This window comes from Pleuronectes platessa, chromosome 7 (genome assembly GCF_947347685.1).
Source record: "Pleuronectes platessa chromosome 7, fPlePla1.1, whole genome shotgun sequence".
Taxonomy (NCBI): domain Eukaryota; kingdom Metazoa; phylum Chordata; class Actinopteri; order Pleuronectiformes; family Pleuronectidae; genus Pleuronectes; species Pleuronectes platessa.
The window spans coordinates 22010787-22037871 of NC_070632.1; the positions used below are offsets into that span (position 1 = coordinate 22010787).

General features: G+C 41.3%; 1 protein-coding gene across 2 annotated transcripts; it reads right to left on the bottom strand.

Annotated features, from left to right (window-relative positions):
* Window positions 1-698: 698 nt before the first annotated feature.
* Window positions 699-26757, bottom strand: ptpn9a (protein tyrosine phosphatase non-receptor type 9a). 2 transcript variants are annotated; one of them, XM_053427859.1, is made up of 14 exons: window positions 26306-26757; window positions 17433-17576; window positions 12612-12701; window positions 10580-10704; window positions 9473-9578; window positions 8134-8244; window positions 7192-7508; window positions 6542-6629; window positions 5945-6014; window positions 5743-5821; window positions 5484-5634; window positions 5091-5298; window positions 3235-3462; window positions 699-3198 (listed from the first exon to the last, which is right to left on the bottom strand). In XM_053427859.1, exons 1-13 carry the CDS (start codon window positions 26336-26338, stop codon window positions 3272-3274), a joined length of 1713 nt encoding a protein of 570 aa, XP_053283834.1. In that variant the 5' UTR covers window positions 26339-26757; the 3' UTR covers window positions 699-3198; window positions 3235-3271. The 2 variants fall into 2 exon arrangements, with proteins under 2 accessions (XP_053283834.1, XP_053283833.1); XM_053427858.1 differs by having other exon boundaries at window positions 699-3462.
* Between the last annotated feature and the right edge of the window lie 328 nt (window positions 26758-27085).

Here is a 27085-nt window from a genome sequence, read left to right on the forward strand (position 1 = left end):
ATCACTGGCTCTGTATGTCAAGATAAAAGTAATGCTCTGGAGCTCAGGTTGTAAACTGAACTGCCTGGTAATAATTACTCAGCATTGTGAAGAGCATATATAGCTTTAAATAGATTGTTCCTGGATACAAGTTCTTTAAGGGCACTAATGAATGTGTTCAAGACGTCTGATATTCTGCCGGGCAGTATTTGTTTAAATCTTTGTGTTATTATGAATAAATTATACAGATTGGTGGCATGTGATCCACCATTTGCATGTGTGATCCCTCATGTTGTGTTAACATTCATTATTGGAGTAAATGATTAATTCTCAGCAGGTTTGACACAAATTCATATACCTTTCATTTTACCCAACTTTTAAATTCCTAAATCTGATTAAACCAAATTCATTTTTAGCTACTTTTGTTTTTGAATTACATTTGAAACTTTTTTTTTCCAATTTTCATCTACTTGTACATGAAGACTTTATATTTTCTGTTAAGTTTTTTTTATGCTTGCTTTGTGAAATGTCATAAACTCTCTACCTTAATAAATGCGTAATAGTATATTAAACTGTAAACTCTTATCAATGAACAGCAACCTCTAAATCTAGAAAATGAGAAACATTATACAAGCATTTAGACTGCAGGGAAGTTCTACTAGATCCGCTTTATGGTATACCAAAAAAAGCAAACAAAAAATACACCTTAAACGTCCACATTGACATGGTTTGTATTTAATACAGTATAGCTTGATTCAATAGTCAATACAAATGACAAAGTAATAGGTTATAACAGAACAAATATAAAATTAATGTAGATAACTGTATAATCCTGGGTAATTGTATGAAAACAGTTGTTGAATACAATAGAAAAATAAAATGGGGCACATTTTTGCTGAAAAGAAAAAATTCTAAAATCAGAGTGCATAAGGATGGCAGACTTAAAAAAGGCTTCACTACAAGCAATTCAATATGAATACTGTAGCAAAGAACACATTTGTTTTTTTTCACCCGGCAACAACATAATGCAACTTATGACGCACACACGCTCAGTACTTGCATGTACTCTATAATAATGGCAAGACACTGGGACCAGATGAAAGCACTGATTACAGCCACAGTCGGAAGGACGACGACAATTAGAATACATTTCAGGCAACACTTCTGACTCAGTGCCTAACAAGGACTTTATAGGTTGCAGCCACAGGTTTGTGCACGTTTACTCAGCTATGCTATCGTTAATGTGGGATTTCCCTGTAAAGTCCTCCTGTCTCAGTAAAGCTCTATGCAGACGATTAGAGCGAGTTCAAGATGTCACTACACGTTTTATATTGAAGCATTTCTAAATGTAACAGTAACGATTAAGTTGTCCCAGTATCACGTGTAGATCTACAGAGTCACTATGCCTTGTCATCCCATTCTATAGCTGTGATAATCTCAGAGCACGCAGGGAAGAGTCATTTAAAAGTGCTAAGACATGATTTGTGTTACAAGAAAGACAAAGTATTGCACTACTCATGAGGTCTTAAACCGATGACTTGCACAGATTTAATAGCTTCATCGCTGCAGCTTCTTTACACAAGCGTGTATGCGTGTGCACGTGTGGGTAAGCAATACATTCCCACAGCAATCACTACAGCATGATGGCACTGCTAGTGACAGAAGGTAAATCCCAGACGCCGGTCACTGTCTGTGCTGCGAGTCAGGAAACATCAATTGTTAGGGTGAGACAGAGGGTTTCAGATGATGCATCAGAAAAACTAAAGAGGAAATCACATGGACAGCAGTTTACTGAGTGATCAGAGCCGGGATGAAACAGGAGTTTACAGCCTAATCGATTTCGGATGTGCTTTACTCCTCCTTACTGCCATTCAGTGATGTTTACTGAAAGAGAGGATGCTTCATGCAGACCTAAAGAAGCTCGAACAACTTCTTGGCAAAAGACCTTTTCATTAAATCCTATATTGTTGGACAGTTTCTACTCCTTGTGTTCAGCTGAACACTCCTGAGACGACGCAGAACCAGCTCGTACCATCTACGTAACCGTATGCTGAAAATTCTACTGCAGTGAACAGCGGGATATACTGGACACATGAGGTGCAAAATCGACACCATTATTGTTGCTTGAGAGAAACAAGTGGTGATTATGCTCCCTGTTTGGAACACAAAAAGCTGTGCTTAGTTAAAGGGTCAATTCACCCCCAAAATTTGGAATTGTGTCTGTAACTTGCATCTTGCTTGAAACTTAAATAAATAAAAAAGTCATTAAAAGCTGAATCTGACCCACTGGAGCTGTTTGAAAGGCTCCGTTTACCTCTCTTACCTGAAACATCTGATAAGCCGCATTTAGAATTGCACTGATCTCTGGATAATCTCCTGACATTCTCTACAGGGGCTGTATTTGAGAAAGCAAATGTCCGAGTGAGAAGCTACGGAAATTCTCTGGACTTTCTCCGCCCAGCCGCCTGGTAAAAACTGCAGAGAACGCCCTGATGAACCAATGTGAGAACAAAGCAGGAGATCCTCCGCAGAATTCATCCTCCACGGATTAATGTGTTGTTGTGAATGTGTCTAAGTGGAGAATCTAATGCTGCATTGTTCATGTGTGAAAGGAAACCTGTGGAGAATGTCCAGAAACAATTCTGCGGACATTCTCTGGAGTTCCAGTCTGTAACGACTTTTGTGTCATAGAAGTACATGTGCCTATGGGGAATTTGGCTACAAATACTTTTCTACAGCAGTTGTTCGGAGAAAAGTACCATGTCCCCGTTCACTGCAGCCTTTAAAAGATAATTTGACCGAAATTTTAAGTCAAAAGTCAAAAAAAACTATTAGTGGAGTTTTACCTGATCTGGGATAATGATTTACTTTTTTATTTTAGGTTGTACTATTCTTTAATGAGATCCTTAAACCATTACTTTAAGTGGCAAATATTAATCAAAAGGCTAATTTATGTTACCTCCACACGTCCCTGACCACAGACACACAAAACGCACGACGCCAGAGCAGCAGGTTCACTCTGAGATATGATTCAGCAAAAAAAAACTAAATGTCACATTGTTGGCAGCCAGAATGTTATCACATTGAAACATTATAATGTCAGCGCTCAAGGATTTCTACTGTCTTGTCTTGGTCTGCCAATGAAAAATGGCCAAACGTCAAATGACAGCTTCTCTCCCACACTCACTAATTGGTCAAACAACACAGCTCGGGGGGGGGGGGGGGGGGTTAACAGATCGACCACGGGTAATCTCAGGGCTCGTGGATTGGTTCGGGAAGTCACGACTGAAGCTCACTGATTGGCCGGGAGCAGGCCCTGTCTTTGGGCGTGCTCCAAAATGGCATTGTAGCAGAAGTAGTACTGGTCCGGGGTTTGAATGCTGAAGGCTCTCTGTGTTCGCATGCGCCGCACAGTCTGGCACACGTTTAGCGATCCGACGTCCTGTAGCTGGGACAGACAGATGTCCAGGGCACAGAAGGTACCTGTCGACAAGAGATACAACAATTCGAGTTATGAGACATTTGAATGAAGGCTTAATGACAAAAGAAACGCTAATTGAGACTAAAGCTTTAATTGCTCATCCTGTTATCACACTTACTTGATAGGTACACCACACTGAAACTAAGGTAGTCATTACATCACAGGAAGGATATGTTCGGTTTTCATCGAAACTCCTGAGTGTTTATTTAACTTTCTGTACATGGAGTGAAACTGTGGAATTCTCTGGAAATTTGTCAAATTTAGATAGAACATTTTCTGAAACAGTAACTGTGTCTCAATTAAGGGGCTGCTTCCTTTGGAGGCTGCATTTGAAGACAGATTGCGTTACAGTAGCAGGACTAGGCTTGTCCCATTTCCTTCAAATGTCATGGGCCGGGTAAACCACATCCTCTGAAGGATTCAGCCCCTGAGACACAGCTGGTATGAACCCATTGAGTGATATGCATGTTATGATGTTGGCTATTGAATAATGTATAATTGATTGTTATGTGATTTGTGAAAACAAAGGAAATGAAAACAGGGATGTTTTCATGTGTATTCATGATATGTTGTTTCCTTGAAAGAGGCAGGTAAACATAAGATCCTTGTTTATCTCCTTTTTCGTTTGTGTTTATTGTTTTCTTTTGTCAAATAGTTTCTGGATTACAACGAAAAAAACAAAATAAACAAATCTGAATATTCAAATCATTTTACAGGATGTCGTTGAACTGTAATAAACTATAACCTTTATGATGGCAAGAGTTTAGCTGTGGACTACATTAGTTTGAATAATTTTTCTTCAAAAGCATATGAGTGCATATGCTTTTGAAAAATAACAAAACAATGCTTCCTGAATGTGTAACCACTTGAGATCGATCTCACTTCCTTGCTCCATACGTAAATAATCACATACTTGGTTTGATCAAATGATGTTGATTTTACTAATATAAGAAAAGCATCAGTCATTATAAGGTGGTTATTGTTGATATTGTGTAAATTACATATGCATATTGATACTGGTCCATTTGTGCCGCTTACGTGTCAGTGCGTTCTGACTTGAAGTTAGCAATGACCACTTGTGATCGAAACACTCTGGTCTGACATAGGTCAGACCTGGACCTATATACCAGGTCTGAATGGGGTCTCAAACCACCAGGTGGTCTAGGACGCATATGGCCACAGTCTTTCAGCTGTGTGAACTTGGATATCCCCTGACCCACATTAGATCGACCACTCAGTGGACGTCCTCTGACCCCTGACAGTATTTTGAAACTTCTCTGCATTTCCTATCCATTTATTTGTGACTACCTCATGTAGATTTCTTTGCTAATCAGTTAAATCTTTCATTGGGAAGATGTGCACAGTGCATTTATTTGCTTAGCCTCTGCTGGCTCCGCCCCTCTTCTCACACAGACACATTGAAAATCAGACTGGCTATAACAAATTTCATACATGTTTTTTATCTCATTCGATTATAGAGCGGGAAGTGAGATCTGATCACAAGTGTTTTAATGAAGTGAAAAGATAAGCTTAATGCTAACTTCTTGTAATCAGCTCCTTAATACGAGGTCTGAACGGGGCCACACTGTAGATAGAAGTAACTAGGTATCAATCATTCTCAGGGTCTCACCTGTTCTTCCTATCCCTGCACTGCAGTGCACCACCATTGGGGGTCCGAGCAGGTGGCCTGTCCACTGAAGCCCCAAAGACTTCACTGTTTTCCTCTGTTGTCTCTTCACCGCTCCCAGGAAGTCGATGAGTGTCACAGCGGAGGTGGGGACGCCGTAATCAGGCCAGCTGAGGTACTGGAAATGACTCACTTGTCTCTGTTCACATGTCTGAGTGGATATAAAAAAAAAACAGAATTGAGAGTTAAATGCCAAGTTAGGTTGATTGAGGATTATGGGCAGGGGGGAACTCACTCTATGGTAAATTACTGGTCATAATTTCTATCGATTTAAGTTATTTGTTTTCACTGTTGTTAGTTGTTGAATCCAGTGTGTGTTTGTTCATCAGCTTTCACCTCAGTGTTGTGCAGTTCGAGGGTTGTGTGGTTGTAGTGGGTGTGGTGGTCCACCCTCTGGTTCACCACTGCCATGTGGCCGTACACCTCTTGTCCCCCTTCCTCCAGTGGCCAGTACTGTCCACACTTCCTCCGACTGCCCTCGTCTGTCCTGCAGGGCAGAGGCAGCACGTATGTGATGACAATGAGTTCACAGCTCTCAGCTAATTCACGTTCATCTTCAACGACTCGACAACGAAGCATGGATTAGCTCAACTACCTGGTTGTCATGACAATAACGAGCACGTTCTGTTCCCAGACCATCCTCCAGAAATCTCCGTAGGTCTTTTCCAGTGGTCCTACACAGCAACAGGAGATAATTTAAATGATTTTTAAAAGCACATGTAATGAGTGGAATAGCAGCCTAATGAAGTAAACCCGTATTATTATCAAGAAGTAAAAATGTGAGACGTGGAATGTACCTTGAGTACCAATGTAGGCATTCGTCTGTTTGTAGCCATCCATGAAGCTTGCATTGATGTAGTCTGATCTCTGTAAGAACAACAACGTGTTATCCAAGAGATGGAAGGAACGCTTGCAAAATAAAAAAACTGAAGCATATTGTGTAAACCCAGAAGAAGAGAATTGTACTGAGATCTAAAATGAGCTTGTACAGCTCAGTTGTCATAGAAGGGGCTGCAGGAGTGCTTAACCATTTCTGAGGATTAAATGCAAAAGAATCAAAGTATTTTGTTTGCATCTTTAACCTCAGACTGTCTGCATCACAAGGTAACTGGTATTAGTCCAGTGTAGCAGCCTGGAGTCAAGGTGTGAAACGTCTTGGCAGCTGAGCGACCATGAATGTGACTAGTCGTAGTCTTTGTAATGAATTCAATTTATAAATGGCATGGTGTGGAAATCTTCCCACCGGGTACAGTGGCAGTACGGACGTGGGTGCCTCCAGTCTTATGGCGTGACCGGTGGGCAAGTCACTGTATGGAATTGGTGTGTGCCTGAACGTCATGTAACACCGGAAACTACCGGTGCATCCCAATGCAGACTCTGAGAGAAGCACCAACCTCGTTCCTTCTGGCTTTCAAACGCACTCTTGTTTGATCAAGGCACAGCACGTCTCCATAGCGATTGCGCTCCTGATTGTAGGCTGCTCTGTAGGACGGATAAAATAAAAAAATGTAATAAAAGTTAATAGATTGCAAACAATTAGATAAGCTATAGAAATTACAGTAAGTTGCTGATTAGGTAATATATTGTAGCTTGTGACACTGACAGCTAAAGTACATGAGACAAAATTAAATACAAAAACTAGCATGAGGAAAAACTGCATGTAAACAATATTGAAACTATATATATATACGTGTGTTTGTGTGTATAAAGATCTGATCTTGTGAAATTAAATCTGGGTTCATCAGGGGACAGTTGGGCCTTGGCCGAGGTATGAGCTCTACTTACTGTCCTTCTAATAATACCTGTGATAATAGAAACGGATTTTTACCAACCATCTACCATTTAATACATGTGATGAACACAAGGAACCTCAATCAGGATAGACGTTAGACAAGTATTTCTATTTACTGAGGAATAATGTGATCTAATTATTTTCTTCACATAAAAAGCAATAAGTTAGCATTATGTGCAAACCTTCATTTTCTGAATATTAATCTCATCTCTGTAATGAATATGCATAGGTCCACATGTGTGTGTAGCTCACTGTGCACAGTGGAAGGTTCCCGACGGCGGTTCCTTGCGGAGCTCCTCATACTCTAGGTGGATGCCCGAGCGCTGAAGCCTGCCGAGGTGCACCAGCATCTCCTGTGGGCGCATGGCCTCAGGTCCGGGGGCGTGAATGGAGTCGTCCTCCAGGGGGATGGCCACCAGCTCGTCCACTGGGTCCACTCGGCCGTTCTGGCCCACCAGCAGCTGCTGGTTCCAGCTGTGCGCGTCCAGGGGCAGCAGGCCACCGAGGTGCTGGGGGAGACAGTCTCTGGGGAGGTGTTGCCGCAGCTCGGCCATTTTCACCATCTGAACCTGGAGTTCGATGAAAGGGCAGTGACTGATTCAAGGCTTCAGCTTCATGATAAGAAGGTTTTTTACCTTCGACAAGTAGCAAAAACTACCGAACAGATTTCAGGCATGTGCCAAGAAACAACAGATTCAATTTCAGCGTGGATGCAGATAAAGATGCGGATCCCCAAATTGTTCTTATCACCTTCTTTCTTTCTATTCTAGGTTGTTCTCTTAACATTTCTCAGATTTTCCCAAAAGTAAGTCAATGATCTCGATGCAAAACAAATCTGGCACAATTAGTGAACTAATTTGGTGCAGCTTGATTGAGTTTAAGAGGACTATTTGTCCTTGGCAGACATTGTCATGTCATAAAGTATGAACTGTTTATTTCTTGTCATGATTTCATAAATGACCCTGACATTGCATTTTCACTGGACCATCATGTGACACACAAATCTGTACAAATTACATTTTCCAGATGATGAGGAGCTGATTGATTCCAGGGATTCAATCAATGATCACGTGCAACCATCATTGACTCTGACCTGCCTGCCCTGGAGGTTTGTCAATCCAGGAAATCCAAAAGCTGATCAGAGAAATCAAACGTGAATGAAGAGAAAATGAAGCGTGCATCCTCTTTGTTTACCCTCTCTCTAAGTTTGTCCTTGAGCAGCAGGCTGAGCAGATTGTAGGGCACTCGAAACCAAACAGGGGCCCCGACGATCAGCACCTTCTTCAGCCTGGCAGGGAATGCCCCCTGGTGGAGAGAGACAGACATACAACAGGATTTAATTTGACTCTTTTTAAAAATCAACTTAATTTGGACTTTAACATGCCGGTTCCTTGAATTTGAAATAAAGCAGAAAAGGTTATACCACATCAAAACAGTGTTTGACATGAACTCAGTGACCCACCCCCCTCTCTTGTGGTTAATTATTTCTTGAGAATGACTCCAATTATAATCCAATTATACATAATGATGTCATATTATATCTCCACTTTATGGTGCGGTGCTTCGCCTGCACATAAAATAAATTCTCCTGATGACGTATCAACCACTCCAGTCACTGTTTAGATCAATATGTGGGCACAGCAAACAAGCCACTGCTGTTGATGTGGTCACGAGGGTCTGTGGTCCAGTTCAGATGACAAACTACTACATCCTTAAAGTAAAAATCGTTTTAGCAGCCATGTAGGTAATTGCTAAAATAAGCACCGCTCAGAGTCTCAAACAGCCACGGTGTGTGGGTATCATTGTTCTCCCTGTCGTCTTGGTTGAGGAGTCGTTTATTCATTCTGCCCTTTGTACAAACATCAAATTCCCTAAAAAACAAAACACGCTCCTTCCCAGGGTCAAGGACATACCTCAGCAGATATACATTAACTCGTCCTGTCAATCTTTTTCAACAATAATTCACCTTCTTGTAATATATATGCTGTGTGTAAGTAAATATACTTTGTTTCTGTACTTGAGTAAATTTATCATGTATCTGTACTTAACTTAATAATAAAAAAAGGCAGTACTTTTACTCCACTTCATATATCAGCAAATGTATGTACTTTCTACACTGTGTTACAAGTTCATGTTGTCTTTTAGATTTTTTAAGTAATCAGTAAGTACAGGGAAATTGGTTCAATGCTCCAATCAGAGCCAGCAGGTAACATTAAACCCCGCCTCAGCGGTACTCTTTATCAACATGAAATACAGCACTCTATATTATACAGAATATAAACAGGCACAGTTTATGATGTAGCAGATGAGTCATAGAAAGTACGCACTTGCTTTCAGATATATTTAAAGTATTAAAAGTAACTAGCTGCCCATTACCTGATGCAATAGTTACTTTTAATACTATAAGAGCGTACTTTCTACAGCTAACAAGTTAATGTGGTATTTTTACTTTTACCTAAATACACCTTTGTCTATATATTTGAACTTTTACTGAAGTCAAATGTATAAGGAAATATCTCTTGGTAATTCTTACCTTCAGCAGGTTGAGGATCTTCTTGCTCAGGTCCAGCTCAAAGTTTGTGTAGTTGGAACCTGCCATGTCGTAGATGAACACCAAGCCATTCCTCTGGGTCTCGAAGCTGTGGGAGAAGACACTCGTGTTTAATACTCAGATCAGTGGTCACATGCAGCACTCTGCCCTCACAGAATATTCAAAAATTCAGTCAAAAGCTGTACATTTATATGATTCTCCCAAGTAATACTAATCCGCGTGCAAATAAACTACATGGGTTATATTATAGCGACCACTCAAAACGCTTTTACAGTACAAGCCACGTTTACCTATCTACAATCTCTATTATATGCAACACTGACCATCTGGTTAGTCGATGACCCACTCTTCATCCTGAGCCTCAGCCACAGTAATGCATTTGGTGAGGATGCTAGTTTAAATGTTTAATAACTTTAAATGAGAGAAGAAAGGGAGACAGTTGTTGATAAAAAGTAGGACAATAAAAACGCCTTCAAAAACCATCACTGCCACAGATTCAGGACGTCTACTGTGCATCTCCAGCTGTGAATGAAAGACATTGAGTCTTATGGAGGACACCAGCCACCCAGCACATGGTCTGTTCACATTCCTCCCCTCAGGGAAAACACCTAGAGCCTTAGTGCTCAGACCAGGCCCCTCAAAGACCTTCTATCCTCAGGTGGTTCGTCAACTGATGCAAAATGCACTTCACATGACTCGTGCATAATTTGTATATTGTGGGATTAGTTGCACGTCTTTCGTATTTTATTTAAAACGTATTCTCATTTATTTTATTGAATGTACAGTGTACATTTTAAATGTCATATACCTCATAGACTGCAGGATGAAGGGTATGTGCAGACGAACAAAGTACAGAAGGAAAAGTTCAGTGATGAGGAATATATAGAGAGGATATCCTGAGATATTTACAACCGAATAATATTTATAATGAGGATGAAAAACTAAACAGAACGAACAATAGAATGAGTCATACGAGTTACGTGATGTACAAGTGATGATGTCACGTACGACCCAGAAAGAAATACGCACCTACAGGTTCAATATAAATTAAAGTTGGATTATATTCAGACCTGGAACCACAGCCCTCACCTTTCCACAGCCCGATCCAGGAGGTAGAAGAGCGCCTGCAGCACCACGTGGTTGCCCGTCTTGTTGGGGTGGTGAAGTTTAGCCGTGTACAAGGCGATGGAGGCCCCTGACGGGTCACGTACACTCTGAAACAGACAAAAAAACAAAACCCAAACAATACTAACAAGGTTACATGGGCTGTGGACCTCGTGGGAATCGTCACCGTGTCACTGTCTAATCTCACATTTTCTTCCACTGGACTGTGAAATGTGATTTTAGTTCAGGTTTAATTATCCACTACCCGGCCTGACCTCTAGGTTACACATGCGCTTTAGAAACAATAAACTGTTCATGATTTCTTATTTGGAAAATTTTCTGTTTGCTTATTCTTCTAAGAATGTGACGTCTGTAGTAATTTTGCCACAAGGTTTTCGTAGAAGTCATGTGGTCGTTGAAGGAGATTACTGGGGCTGGTTTAATACAAGCTCTGCAGGATGAACAAGGACCACAGGGGGGCACTTTAGTTCACATGCTGGTTACCAGCAGACATCCAGAGGGGGCTGTCAACAATTCAGCAGGAGGAACAGATGTGGTCAGGACTGATGCTGCACGCCTCCTTTCTCCCTGCGTCAGACCTGATCAGTTTGAAGGCTGCTGGTGTCACCAGAAATCCCGTGGGCCTCGTTTTCTTGGACCATGCCGCTGATTAAAGATGCTGCGGAACGGCCCTTATGTGAGCAAATGGGGCCTCTCTGGCACTGGAGGTTATAAATACCTCAGACAGGATATGAGGGCCGCTGCTGAGGCTGGGGAACTCAGACGTCAGACAAGAGGATGTGCAGCATCACTGCCACTGTGGCATGTCGACGGGGAAGGAAGAAGGGAAACGCAGGAGAGTGGGGGGGAGGTTGTTGTTGTTGTGATTTGGCTGACAAAAGGCTAAATTTATCTGGCACAGGAACATCCCCTGATTTGGTGATCAAAGGGACTTCCTTGATTCGGAGCTTCCTCTATTTATACCCTTTCTTGAACCGTCTTGATTACGAAAAAGTGAGCTCAATAAATTAGCAATAAACTTAAATGTAAGTACCTGACTGATCCTCATGCCAGACTTCTTCCTGGACTAGTCCAACAGAAGCTAACAAAAGGTAACGACTGTGAAGAGGAACCGTGCTCCAACACACGACTGAAGCATGTTCAGATATTTCAGAAAAGACAGCCGAGTGTGCTGGTGGCAGTAACATGAGAACAAAAATACACAAATACACGATAAACATCAACTGAACATCAGATTGTGTGCACAGGCACTAGAGGAAAGCATGAGGCTATTCTAGCTTCTTCAATTAAAAAGACCAAAACCAACAACGACCGTTTCACATTTTCTTCACCGGCCTGTCTGTGGCTCTTATATTAATAATTCAGTTTGAAGAATTCAATAATTATTCAATAACAATATACAAACAATTCTGAAACTATATAAATCAAATTTAAATAAGTAAAAAAAGTATATAATGAAGTTCTTCAATAAAATGCAAGTTGTGGTAACAAGGATGCAAAGAGCTACTGTAAAGTGATTGATATTGACAAGTATGATAAATAATTAATATGATATTGCATAGAGTTTTAAGGTGACATGATGAATATGATAAATAATAAATAAATACTGCATTTGATATAAATACATAGGAGTATTTTTTTAAGTATGCAACTGGATCATGCATGATGGGAGGAACTGAAATAGATGGTGTGATGTGGGTAGTAAGAATAAATAATGCATTTTTACAGTGGACTATTTTCAGCTGCTGATTATCACACATATGGTTCCGTTTATCATAAGGAACTGGTCACCCAGTGCAACCATGCGTCTCACTGATGAACCTTAATACTTTCTGAATAACACTGAAGCTGTAAAGACAACTAATTCTCTGCCGGTTTTGGTCTTTTGATTTATAGAACATCATTTGCCTTAGACTTGTTCTTTCACGTGACAAATGATTGGATATTTATATTCAGGAGATGCTAAGTGTGCAGGAGATGTAAAAGGCAAACTCACCAACACAGTGAACTTCCCACTGAGCAGCTCCGAGCGCAGAGGCTCCTCCTGAGGCTGGAGTCGGACGATTCCTTCTTTCAGACGCGTTTCCTGGAGAGAAGAGATCACTGCGTGTGAGGTGAGGCGAGGCTCCAATGTTACTAAAAGCGGCCGTCACTCTGAGGTGAATTCTTCTCTGTGAACAATGGGAGAATTACACGCCTGACTTTCCTGCCGAGAGGATCCCTCTCTGCGTGGTTTCCATTCCTCCTCTTTCTCCTCACCCAGGGAGGTTGCGTGGGAGTTTTCTTGAACTAACTCTGAGGCCTTGGGGCCTGGGAGGTGTCATTTCCGTTGACAGTTTTGTTTACTGGTGTTCTTATGTTTAATAATACAGCCTATGGGGACTGAGATGCCCTCTGATGAAGCAGGGATCATGGTCACTTATGTGGAAGAGAAGACCTAAAACCCATCATATTTACACCTTCATTTCATTTACTCTGATTATAAGGAAAGTTGATGTCTGGAGGTAACTGACTGTACATATTTATTCTAGATTTACTGCAGCTCTTTTATTAACTGCGGCAACGAGGTAATGTTTTAACCCTGTTGTTCATTTGTTGGTTGATTTGTTAGCAAGATTACACAAAAAGAACTACTGAACAGATTTCCATGAAACGGTTTAGGCCAGGGTAGAACCTATTCAATTTACTGTTGATCAGGATCAGGGGGCGGATCTGGGATTCTTCACAACTTTTCCATTGCGAGATAAAGTGTTTTTCAACATTTGAATGTTCTCTCAGTGAATATGTTTTCATCTTGATGGAAGAAATCCGGCACATATAGTAAGCAAGTGTTGGTTTGTGTGTTGGTTTTTCTATTCTATTTGAGCAGTTCTATAAGATAGAATAGATCCATTATGCTGAAAAGCAGCCATAACTAATGTCATATCACTGACCTAACTAATACCTCACCATAAGATGTTTACCTGACACTGATTGGTCCTGTGACACTGACACAAAGACATTTGATGAAAAACCAAAGCGTGATCACAGGACAAAGGGAAGCCAGGATGTCCTGTGAAATGTCAAGCCCACTGTTTGCAGAACGAGCCTATTGAGGCCATGACAATGCATTTCATTTTACAAACAAAGAACTAGTGTGGACTGTGCATGAGCATGAACACAGAAGCCTAAAAACACAATCTAACTCACACGATAAACCGGTAGCGTGTGGAACATAAAACCTAATCAGTGATGTGAAAGTTGCTCCATAGAGCTGAGGTGAACTGCAGAACTGCAGCTCCTCTCACATATTGATCATACTGTTAGTAACATAATGTATACGTTCTACAGGCTGACACAATAATTTGAATCAATGACTAAATCAGTTCGATCACGGCATGTGTTAGAGAAATAAACATCCGTGCATGTGATGATATGTCTGAAAATCACCCTTACATGATCTAATCACTGAAACATGATTTCACATTAAAAGCTTTCTGTTATAAAACCATTTCAAGATATTAAAACTCTGCAGAAACAGTGAGGTTTAATAATAGGGTGAATTCGGGTAACATTGGGTAATGTGGGTCACACAAGTTTTACTGAAGGTTAACAGGGACATCATGTGACTGAAATCATAGGACTTCATGGGGATGGTGTCACAGAAAGAGGCGGGGCAAATGTCAATCAGAAGCTCCTGCTTGGAATTGCATAACATGGTCAATGACATGGGATTCTGACAAGATTATACATAAATAAGACAATGTTCCTGATTGTTATTAAATGATGCTTGTGATGGATTCAAGCAACAAAATATGCATCGAGTTGTTTATAATGTGTTTTGCAAACATCTTTTAGTTTTCCCATCAGTGATACCATGCTTTGTGTAATCTGGGACAGTCATTTAAGTTTTCTAAATGGGGAAACGGCTTTTATGGACTTCCTGAAGTTAAAAAATAATAAGTACAGTCTGTCCCTGTCTGTTAGAAATTATCATATGGTTAGTTAACTAGCACATAATCAGTTTGCTCTCTTGGACAGAGATGTTCCAAAAAGCCCAGAACAGTCTGTCCTGTAGTCTGCAGCCATTGGTTTCACCAAGCTTGGGGAGAAGACAATGGTGTCAATCAATGATGATGATCAGCCCATTTGCAAAGAATGTTGTTCCCTGAGTTGCACAATTAGAATGGTGAATTACTGAATTAACAATCTGTTGTTGAACGCTGTTGATTGAATCCTTATTATTTTCCTTTTTTAAATGTGATACACCTATAATAGAATGTTTAAAATCATTTTTTTTTTTAGGCAGAATGAACACTAAAAGCTGCTTGAGTGTGATATCCCCATTCTCTCTCCTGGTGTGGTTGGAAAACATCTTCAGAATTACAGAAAGGTATAATATGTGGATCTAATGTGTACAACAGATATCAGACTAAGTTGCAGAAGTCAAAATTGCAATAACCCAATATTATTGGAATATGTATACAAATACTCAAGAACTGTATATTTGTGATGCTTAATTGGTTAATGTTGTGAAAATTATAATGGCTTTATATAAATTATCTTCATATCTGCTGCAAGTTAATTTCGCTTGTTTGGGGTCAATCAAGTTGATCTTATCTGAGATATGTTATGGATAGAGCTCTTTACACCATCAACCACCCCTGTCATAGTTCTACCTCACCCTGTATCTACCCTCATCCCCAATGACCCAACAAGCGTTTCACTGGAAACTTTCCTTCTCCGTTTCTTCTGACAAATGACTCGTTCCCTGCCTCTGCTGTGGTGCTGACGCAGCACTTAACACAGTTAAATGAACTGTGGCGACGCAGAGGGAGTCTAATCCTTCGCTAAGTCACATTCAGGCCTTTTAGAAATGAGCTGCGTTTATGCAGGATCAACCATTCACTGCAGAAGTCAGAACCCACCTGGTACTAAAAAAGTAGGCTGTAAAGTATTCAGGTCATTAGAGGCTGTGCGAGACGTCTATGAACTGTCCACTTGTTGCAGTGGATTAACAGGAGCATGTCGGAGCAGATTAAATCTAATTTGTGCGTTCAAAATTGGTGAGTGAAATTTGAAGCAGAATAGAGGGAGAAAAAATAAGTCTCCCCAGCTCCCAGGAAGCGATGACGTGGCTTGAAGGAGAAGGTCTCCATCCTGTTATTATCTAGATGCTATTTCCCGGTCAGGCAGTAAACCAGAGCTGCAGTCTGATCCGCTGAAGGTTTCATGTTGATAATCACTTTCCGTTCTGACGGTGATCGTTTCATCAACGTCAAAACACTGATATTCAGTCACATATGTGAACAGAGACGTTTCTCTACAGTTGATCACCTTCTGTTGTAAGTGAGTCATCTTGTTGTTAGCAGCCTCTCAATGTCCCTTTAGCAAACACTCACAGATACTGTGTTAAAACCAAAAACATTCATTAAATCAAGCATACGTAAAGCACCGACTCTGACTGAGTCAAGGTGTTAAGTTGCACAGCTGAGGACAGGAATCTGTCCTCTCGCCTCGAAGTTGGTCGATTTAATCAATATCCCTGAGGACAACAGGTTGTATGGATTTGGTGAATTAAGGGAGGTTGAAAATAAATAACATTGTCTCCTGGATTAACCTTATTATAATGAGTGAGGAAAATCTACCTACATTTGAATAATGTTCTTGTTCATGTTAATGCCTTGCTATCTTTGTTTCTAAATCCTGGAAAAAATACTCAGGGTTGTGTATTTGTATAGTTTTGTTTTTGATGCTGCTTCTCTGGTTTCTTTATTTCCTTTTTGTACTTTAGTCTTGTAAGCCTCTTTCAGTCTGGTCACATAATGCACATGGCACAACATTAAAGAAATCAATCAATCATTCTGTAGCCAATTGCTATTATTCCAATGCATGTTTGAAAACTTGGGCCTGCTTCCCCAGGGAGGCGGCTGAGAGCACAGCAAACAAACAGGAAATAAAAAGGATCCTGATTAGAGAGACTGTGAGTTACTTCTAATGCATCAAAAGACAAAATAGACTCATGCACAAGGAGATTTCCACTATTTTATAAAGGGACTCCTGATCTATTGCATTTACTATGCACGGCCCTACCTCCTCTCCTACACTTTGTCTAATTGAACAAATTAGACCATCTAAATAAATAAAATAGATAAACAAACTCTTTACTTCAAGGTCTTTTCACAAATACTTGTTTGAAGGTGTAACGGAAATGCCTCTTATTCACTTTCAATGGGCTGACGTCATTGTGTGTACTCATAACCTTGAGAGGAGAAGCAACAGTCAATCGGAAAGAAAATAAAAATGTTTGCACAGGGATGAGATGAACTAACGTCTCTGCTGTGCAACACTGTCAGAATGACAGGGTATCGAAGCACAGAACTTAAGAGTACAACCAGAACGTGTCTCTATGGGGACGTGTTCATCATTTAAAAGTTGGCATCTAACTCTTGGGCTTGTGTACTTTGATTTCCTTCACTTAAAGAGGAGACTTTTTAGACTTTACACTGTGTTTTGTAAGAGTGATTAATTCACTAAATGGTAAAAAACATGGTCAAATATGTTTACCAAATTAAATCGTCTTTTATTATTGTGTTGTTGATACTGATATTTAATAAAACTAGTATTCAGGAATCATTTCTCCCAGGTAACAAAAGAAGAAAATCACAAAGTTTATTATCGTGCTGACATTTAACATAACACTGTAACAAAAATCTCCTTATGTCTTTGTATGGTTTATTTCTTATAAGCCACTGTTTACAGCTTGCAGAAATTGTCTCTTAAAAGTAATTTAGTGCTGCAAAAGTGTTTTAATCTCAGTGATGCAGTATCTCCTCACCCTGTAACTGTGGAAGAGCTCGATGGCTCGGAGGACATCGAACTTGCGAGCCATGAGGAACTTGACGGCCAGTTCTCTGGACAGCGGCGACACTCCATGCTGACTGGTCCACTTGTTGATTTCCTCCAGAAACTGCCTGGTAGCCTGAAACAGAACACACACACACACACACACAGGCTGTCACACACACACTCCCATAATCAAAGGGTCAAACGGGAAGGAAGTGAAACTGGGCTTTAAACTCGATACATCCTCAGGGGAAGTGTCACCTGCCGCCTCACAGATTGTGTGACACAGTTCGATGGCCTTGCATGACACGTCGAAGCTCGCGCTTTATTGTGCTGTACGGTCGATACAAACAGTGAGCGTGTATGCACATAGACGAGGAGGTGCAAAATAAAATGTGTGCAGTTTTGCAGGTTCATGCCATCAAGGGGAAAGATTTGTGGATTGATGTACCACTCATTATTTGCCCCTCTTTGGCCCCTGATTTTGAAAAATCCTAGATCTACCGCTGAGCAACAAAAACAAGTAAAACTGGAGTGACACATAAAAAAGAATCTAAATGAATTTTCATCCCATAAAAGAAAGTTTTCCAGTTTAGCCGTTTATGTTCACATTTTTATAACGTGAGTGCAGGAGCACGAGTGAGGAAGAAGATGGAATCCTGCTGAACTGGTGTTGATGAAGAATGCGGTAATGACGGGGTAACACACTCTGTCAATATAGACACAGTCGGATGTGTGGCTGTCGAGTGCTGATATTAACATATAAAGCAGTTCTTCATCTGCATTTAAAAAAAGGGTTAGGGTTAAAAAGCAGGTTTGATGAATAGATTTCACTGATGGCAAATTGAATTAAACTGCTGTATAATAAATCTGCAGTAAGTGATTTTACCGCCACCAAAACAAATCTATGAACACAAAACTGATATCACTTTGTGTATTGACAAAAGGTCAGAATCCTAATGTCACATGATTCCTGTCTCTAATCGTAACAAACATATAACACAGGTCTTATCTTTGTAAGACATTTAAAAAGGAATAGTTATCTTATGTCTCAGTCTTCCTTCTCCCACACCACATATATCAGACACCAAGGGCATGGTGGCTCCATTACAAGTGAACATAAAACTATCCGGAACACAGTCATAAAAACCACATGAACCAAATCAGAACTTTAACAACACATTACTAAAATAACTAAAACAGCTACATATTACACACAACAGTCCAATGAGCCTTTGCACTAATTCTGTCCAATTAGAACGAAGCGGCTCACAGATCACTACGATATTATATATTTAATAGAAAAATATTGAACATATCCAATTTTAATTCATGGCAACTATTTAGAGTACAAAATCAAAATCAAATACTGGGATCGGACCTTATTCAATGGACTGATCGAATTCTTCAAATTCACATCAGTCATTGCACTTTTGAATATGCATTTACCGTGAAGGCCTTCCAGCCACCTTGCAGATAACTTATGCATTTAGCCAGCAGTCTTTCAGGAGCTTCCTGTCCACTCCTCTGGTCTTATTATAAACTGGCTCAGACGCGCACACACAGGCCCTCCGCACCCGCAGAGTGAGCGAGTCAGCACCCAGTGAATCGTCAAAAGGCGACAGAGGAGGCAATGAAAGCTCACACTTTAAACACAGGGTTCCGCTTCTCTGGTCAGGCCCGGCAGCCGTGGGGCGTGCAAAGGAGACAGGAAGTCAAGTTGTGGGAGTCCGCGGCTCTTAAGGAATACAAAACGATCACTGACGAGCGCCGAGCCCGAGGACAGGATGCCACTGTCTCTCCTCAGGAAAGCCAGTGCTTTCACTGAGAGGGGGGGCTGCAGCTTCTGCCGTGTTCAGACGCCTTAACATGCAGGGGACGAGGGGGGATTGCACCTGACAGGGGCTGAGGTCGCTTCATATCCGATTCTCAGGAGGGAAGAATGCGGAGGGCTGTTAAACTAAATTCTTCTCAGTGCACAGATCTAAGATTATCCCCATATACAGACATAAAAAGGTAACATTTTAAACCCGAATTGACAAATAAATGTCTCAGACCTCACGAGCGAACTATGAACAGCGTGTTACAGCCCAACATGTTTTACAATGGTTTACTGTGAAACCCTTTTCAGCCCAGTAACTTTATGCAAGACAGTTCACCTTTGACTTTTGAAAAATGTATTTATAAGAACAGCTCGGTAATTTGTCAGCATATGAGCCCATTGTGGAGCTAATGTGGCATCAGTTGTCTGTGAGAGGATCAAAACCAGTCATAGAATCAACTGAGAGTCAATGTAATGACCAGGAGTCAGTCGATGATCTGAGGGGAAAAGGAAAAGAAAAAGAAAAAAAAAAATCAAAGAGGCCATTCACATCTCCACCAGAGAGTCTTTTAAAATGGGGACATAGGTTAGAATCTCTATACAAGCGACTCTTGCCACATGACGGATGCTCACATGATGAAAGCTAAGCCAGCTTTGTTCAATTAAGAGGAACACGGCACATCGTGAAAGCCTCAAAAAGGGAACGAATACTCAAAATCTTTTTGCAAACAACAACTACACTATATCTGTGTCCAGAGGATGAAACCCTCGCTCTGAGGTACCTGTTCTGAAGTGTTGGTTCCATTCAACATCACAAGAGACTTCTGCTAAAGTGAAAACGTGCAAACCGACACCAAGGCAAACCAACAGTCCCCTTATGCAACCACATTTAAATTCACTAGATCCAGATTGGTATTTAGATATGTACCACAATCGCACACACTCATAGATATCAATCCACTAAATAAGCATGATTTATTTCATCAAGGTCCATGAAATATTCTCTGAGAAATCAATGAAAATTTTGAAAATGTTCTCTCACAATGTTAAAGAAAGAGGGAAAAAAAATGTAAGGATCCGCCCTCAAACATAAAACAAAAACATAACCTCCTTGGCCAAATCAAGTTCTATCAAATTACTACATAAGAAAAATAGAAAAAGACAGAAGTGGAGATCTGCTGTGTGGGTAGATGATTTGTCTCACTTAAAGTTTCTTTACATAGGAAAGGGCTGGAAAAGTAACTAGTGATATCAATAAGACGTTAACAGTCTGAAACTACTTCCGCAAAAGTAATGATAAGCAGGCATTGAAGTGGTCAGGTGGTTTTCATTCTTATCTTTTTAGGTGTCGTAAAACTTGATCTTGTGATCACCATTACCGCAGCTTGCTACCAGCAAAACATATCTAGCTTTTGCCGTTTTGTAACAAAAACTCTGTGTCAGTTCCATCGATTGTGGCCATCTGCTCTTTGGTGCTGCTCTGTGAAGCGTTAATCCTTCTGTGTTGGCCAAAGACAACTTCCTGTCAGACTGCTGTCAGGTACACTCCGGCTTCCAAGCTCTCAACGGCCTGACAGCTGCTCTTTCTCTCTCTTAGCCTTTTAAGGGGAGCCTGCAAACTCCAGGCAGTGACCCTCTGTTCCTGGAGAAGCCAGTCTTGTTTGGTTTTGCTGCACTATGGGGCCATATCCGCCCGAAGTGGAATTTGAGGATGGACCGGTTTGTTTTTGCGATAGCACACCGGACTGCAGTGGAAGGCTCGCTGCGGAGGAGGAACTTATTCAGTTCCTGGAGGATGCATAAATATTTACTTGACTTGTTCCACTTCTGATACGACAGGAGATCTTTTTAATCAACATTCTTGATTATGCAATTAAAAACACTTAATCCTGGTTTAAAGCGCCTGACATCATCTAAAATAGTGCAAGTCATTGCAAGAACAAAATGAGTCTTTATCAGATCAAAAGTCTTTACTTTTCAATTTTCACTGGTCCAGCTGTATTTATTTCCTCTGTTTATTGTTCGTGGTGAGAGGCATTTTAAGAGAGGGATTTCTGGCCCTGAGATACACAGCTGCCAGGACATAATCCTATCAGGACTGTTCATTGATAGTTGAGGTTTTTTATTGGATCTTCCGACGATGACAGTCTGTAATTTATTGATTAGATTCACGTTAGGACCCTGCTGAGCTGGAGAAGCTGAATTTGTTTAAGGTCAAACGGCCCTAAAACCAAAAATTGACACCGGCCCAAAAGGATTGCAGGCTGTGTTTAAAATCAATCCTCTGTTCACTCGTTTACTCCCTGAATAAAGCCCCTTGTCCACTGATCAGAGAGCCCACTAACACCCACCCGATCATTTTGGTGTAAAAGAGACACTCAGTACTTTACTCTGTGGTGAGAGAGTTCAAAAACCATTTATTTTGTATCCTCACTGACAGCTGCTTTGTGGAATTAACTGCGACTGGTATTTATACCATTGACAAGGATTGCAATTATACTTTTGATCATTGATCATTTTTTGGTCTTTAAAATTTGAACCCACTCAAATGGCATTTTTTCTTCAACAAAAACCCCAAACTGAAAATGGAGGGTGTAATAGTGATACAGTGGTTAGCACCTTCTGTGCTGAGTCTGCATGTTCTGCTCCTGTGGGGGTTTACTCCTGGTACTCCAGCCTCCTGCCTGCAGATAATACAGTTAATTGGAAACCCTAAAGTGCCTATGGCTGTGAATGAGTGTGAATGGTTGTTTGACTCTGGTTCAGCCCTGCGATGAGTTGGCAACCTGTCCAGAATGCACCCTGCCTCTCAACCAATGTCAGCTGGGATTGGCTCCAGCCCCCACCACACCTTCATTGTTCTGTTGCTCAACATACTCAAACATTTGCTGCCTCCAGGCTCCATCCCACCAGGTTCTATTTCGACCTTTTCCTTCAACTACTACCCACAGTATGTTTTTTTGGGATCCAAGCAACAAAAGGGATTTCTGTGTCTGTGAAATCGACAAAACAAGACTGTGTTGTTGACACCGTTTAATTAAGAAGCCGTTAGCAATAAAAAACAAGAATTAGGATAAAAACTTAAAACTAGCTAAATGTATATAAAAAAAAAAAAATACAATTTATGATTAATAATGTTGCATTACAGTAGTCCAGGCGAGAAAGTAGTAGTAAGTCAACTTGTTGGCATCTTCCAGAGAGACCTACGATCTAACTCTTGCAATATTTCTTAAATGATAATATGCAATCTTTTGTTTATATGTGAATTAAAATCTAGTTCTTGGTCAAGTGTACAACCCAGGTTTTTTAATTTGATGCGCCACCCTTCCGAGATTGCTAATAATCGTTTGTCGCTCATCAACAGTACCAACTATATTTCTTTGTTATCTTTGTTTGATGAGTAAATATATATTGTTTCTTTTTATTGCTTTTCTTATGTGTGTTGTATTTATTGTGTTTGTATGTTTTTTTGGTCTATGTTCATTGTATGCACCAATAACAACAGAAAATTCCTCGTAGGTGTAAACCTACTTGGCAATAAATACATTCTGATTCTGATTCTGCTTTGAGAAAATTGTTGCTCATCCATTGTTCTACGCTGGAGTGGCAATTTATCATTTGAGGTGCAGCATCAGAGTCATCTGGCGCTATGGAGAAATATAACTGAGTATCATCAGCATAACAATGATAGTTCACACCATGATCAACTAATCATTTTTCCCAATGGTAACCTGTGTAGGCAACATAATAAAAGGAGCAAGAATGGAACCCTGTTGAATGCCTAAAAGGTTATCATGCTTTTGGGAAACATGGTCACAGAGGCCGACAAAATATGGTCTGAGGTGGAAGGTATGTTTTGAACCAGTTTAAAGCTGTTCCTTTGATACCAATCCAACATTCAAGTCTGTGTAAAAGAATGCTGGGATCTATATAGAAGAGGTAAGGGTTGAGTTATTTTCGACTTTCTATGGTTCTTGCAATACTGGCACGGATACTTATCTTATTTTCCCCAAACTCTGCAAACTCTATGCATTTGGATTGTGAGGCAGGACATGTATATTCAGAAGCTGCGACAGATTTAAAAAGGCGATTGGACCTAGGATTTTTTCTTCTTCATTTATAACCTCATTTATAAATGTATAACCCGTCTCTCACAGTTTTGTTGTAGGTCAGGAGCGATCTTGTAAGACCCCTGAAGATTATTCATTTGCCTTTTCTCCACATGCTCTCAGCTCTACGGCATTCCCTCTTTAGCAGACTTATCCTGTCATTTATCATGGCATTCATTTAGTCTGTGATTTATTTTCAGATTTCTCAGGTGCCACACTGTCGAGAGCTGATCTTAATTTACTTTTTCATGGATTGATTTTAAATCCTTGGAGAGAGCTGTCTACAGCATTACGGTAACACTGCGATATGCAGTAAAAAGTGTTTTCCAATACTGAAACACAACGTGATGTTTTTAGGATGTACAATGTACGGCTGGGCAATATAGACATTTTATATATATATATTAAGAATAGTGAAGAAACTTGATATCCACACTTACTAAAGTGAGTTTCTGTAAAGCTGTATGAATAGGTGAATGATAGGTGGTTTCTTGTACATCTAGACTTTTGAAATACAAATATAAATATATATATATTTTTTATTATTAATGGCTGCATTTCATGCGGATGTGTCACTTCCAGTGTCTTGGTATTGTGCATGCTGGTTTACTGGCATACCAACATCAGATTATTCATGGTTTTAGCAACTATCGTCACAGCCCTTTGTTACAAGAATTGGTCATTGATGTCTCAGTATCCACATGAGGTCTGGTGTTTTAACATTCCAGCCAGGAGGAGTCATTAATGTCTCAGCTGGATGAGGGGTTATGGAAAAGAGTGGAGGGTGACTGTAGCGTCATGCTTACACCTACAGACAGGGCGCGTTCATTTTTTAAAGATTATTGTTATTATTATATATGAGGATTCATGGTTGCCCCTGATATTGTAGCACTGCTGCCAAGCGGCCCCGCTTAACTTCAGCGAATCCCATTTGGCACGAGTCAATACCAAAACAGGAAGTCAGTAACGTCACTCTCTCCCTATTCCCTACTTTCTCTCACTCCACTGCTTACTGGGAAGACAACACACACACACGCACGCACGGACGCACGCACGGACGCACTCATAAACTCCCCCTTCCCCCAAGTTTAGTGGAAATGCTTTTAACAGCTGCCTTTAGAATAAAGTTCCACTACACCCATGTATGCTCCTGAGAGAGCCACCCTACCGCACACACACACATACGCTCGCGCACACACACAATCCACCCAACCGCCCCCCACATGGCTGTGGATGTAATGAGGGCTTCCGGTACCCTAGCGGGGGCCCTGGCTCTCACAGGAAATGGGGTAGCCAGATAAGGCTTTCTGCTGACCAGATGATGTGCGGAGGCAGCAGAGAGACGAGACACGAGCACGGCCAGCACCAAAGTAGAAGAAGATTTGAAAAAGCAAACATAGATTCAAAATGTAGTTTTTACGACCTGATTAATAGCCACCCCCCCCCCCCCCCCCAAGTAGCTGTTCCGTTTAAAGTAAAATAACACTCTACAAACTATAGACTGTTTGCTCTGCTCCTGCTAGATTTCTTATGATTTCTATGCCACTGATGGTCTGATTGTCATAAGCCCAGATAATATGTCACATTATTATTTAAACTTTATTAAAACTGAATGTACTCTAGAACACAATAAACCTCATAATTCATACATAACTTCCAAAAGGTTCGACTTTGCCCTTTGTGTTTCAGAGAGATGCGACACTGACTGATCTACAGTGAGGTCCAGACCTCTGAGACCACAAACGAGCAGTGGACAAAACACTGGAAACGCAATTTAACAGCACAACTAACTACAGCCTCCAATAATGAACACAGGACATCATAACCGTCACTCACGACTGGGTTTGTTATGCTTTGTAGTGTTGAATTTAACTGCACACGTTTTATGTTAATTCTATTCACTTCTGTCCGGCCTTTGGAGACAGATCCCTCACATGTGGCTCTCTGAGGTTTCTATGTTCTTTCCCCCCTGTTAATAGGTTGTGTGTTTTTTTATTAGTTTTTCCTTACTCTTGTTGAGAGTAAGGAAAAGACAGTCAGTCAGAGAGAGTAGGCCAGCCTTCATTAGGCCTTGAGGAAGCTAAAAAGTGAATGGATAATTCATTTCCTTTCCTTTATTTTGTGATGGTACAAAACCCAAAGATGACCCAGTGAATCTTTGGTACGTTTGCTCAAAAACTAAAGTGATCAACTAACCTAGTTGTCAATTCATTTTCAATTCATCATTCAAATGGCTATTTTATGTCACATATTAAGAGACCAATAACTTTGTGAAAACGTTTTGAAAGTAAATTTCTAGAAAACCTTTATTATCTATTACGATTCAATGTTCGTTTTGGGCTTTAAAAGCAAAGGTTGAGGGGAAATGAGGTTTTAATTTGTGCAGGCGTGTGGATCATAAAATGATTATCTGATGATAAGTTTCAGTAGTTTTTAATTCCCACATCATTGCTATGACACTATAAACCGAGTTACTACAGTGTAGGCTTCTTTTTCTGAATGAGCCTAATGTGGCACCAGGCTGTTTCCTCTGAATGGTTACATCTGTGGAGGCTGCTGAGGGAGAGAGAGAGAGAGAGAGAGAGAGAGAGAGAGAGAGAGAGAGAGAGAGAGAGAGAGAGAGATCGGCCTGTTTCGCAACCCCTCGGCCCGCTGGAGAGGAACTGGCAGTGATGCAACCGCAGCAATAATGCACCAGAAATCGATACCAAATTTCCGCTCCAGCTCTCCGGGATCATTTCGCAACAAACCCACCGTTACGCACGGACGTCGCCACCTCTCCGCCCAGCTGCGGCGCGCACACGCAAAAACGCACAGGGCCACACACGAAAAAAGCAAACCCACAACAATCTCCAGGTACAGGGCCTTTGGGCTGCAACACAAAACCCCGACACGAGAGAGCAGCGAGCGCATGAACGGACTCGCGAGGCCTACCTGCTCTTCGTCTGCTGATAGCGTCGCTGCCATGGCTCCGACTGCCTCTGGATCAGCGCGGCGGCGGGTAGCGGAGCGGCGCGAGTCCCTCGTGGAGAGCCGGGCTTCAGGGGCTGGCCCTCTCGCCCCAGGGTGACGCCATGTGAAAAACGCAGGAGCCCGAGCTCAGTGTCCTCGTTCTGGCAGAGCCTCTCCGAGACATCCACAACCACAGAGAGAGAGCTGCCTCCGTTGTGTCAGATTTCACCGAGCACAGGAGAAGGGAAGGAGAGAGAGAGAGCTAGAGAGAGAGAGAGAGAGGGAGGAGAAAAAGAGGAGCAGCCACACTCTGCTTCAGCTCGATGGTCACCGGCTCCACACCATGATCTGCGGCCCCCTCAACCTCACCGTGCACGGACCTGAGAGCTGCAGCTGCCCGCCGACTCCTCGAGTGCAAGCAAGCGCAACTTTTTTAGCTTTGGACGTCGCCTTTATGTTGACTATGGGAGCGAGAGGGGGGGGGGGGGATAAGGGAGGCTATTCTTTCTGCGTGTCGCTCTACCCCCTGGTGGTAAAGACCAGAAAGCTCACTGACCTCCGCCTTCATTCATAAAAATAGGGAACCCAAACTGGAAAATCACCATTTTGAGTGTCAGCGCTTGTGGGAGGACTCCTGCCGGAGCTCCGTGGTGTTCAGTGACCGTGTGAAGGCAGGAAACTCTGCTCCCACGTTCATCTGCTCTGGAAGGTTCCCTCAGCTTTCAGCCCCACTTTCAAATGTCGAGGAACAGCAGGCGCCTT

Excerpts from the sequence above, each read along its gene's own strand:
- ptpn9a (XM_053427859.1), bottom strand. The coding sequence starts at position 26,338 with ATGGCAGCGACGCTATCAGCAGACGAAGAGCAG. Across the intron at positions 12,702-17,432 it reads AGCTCTTCCACAGTTACAGG|GAAACGCGTCTGAAAGAAGG; the intron begins GTGAGGAGATAC and ends TCTTCTCTCCAG. Across the intron at positions 6,015-6,541 it reads TGAAAGCCAGAAGGAACGAG|AGATCAGACTACATCAATGC; the intron begins GTTGGTGCTTCT and ends TTGTTCTTACAG.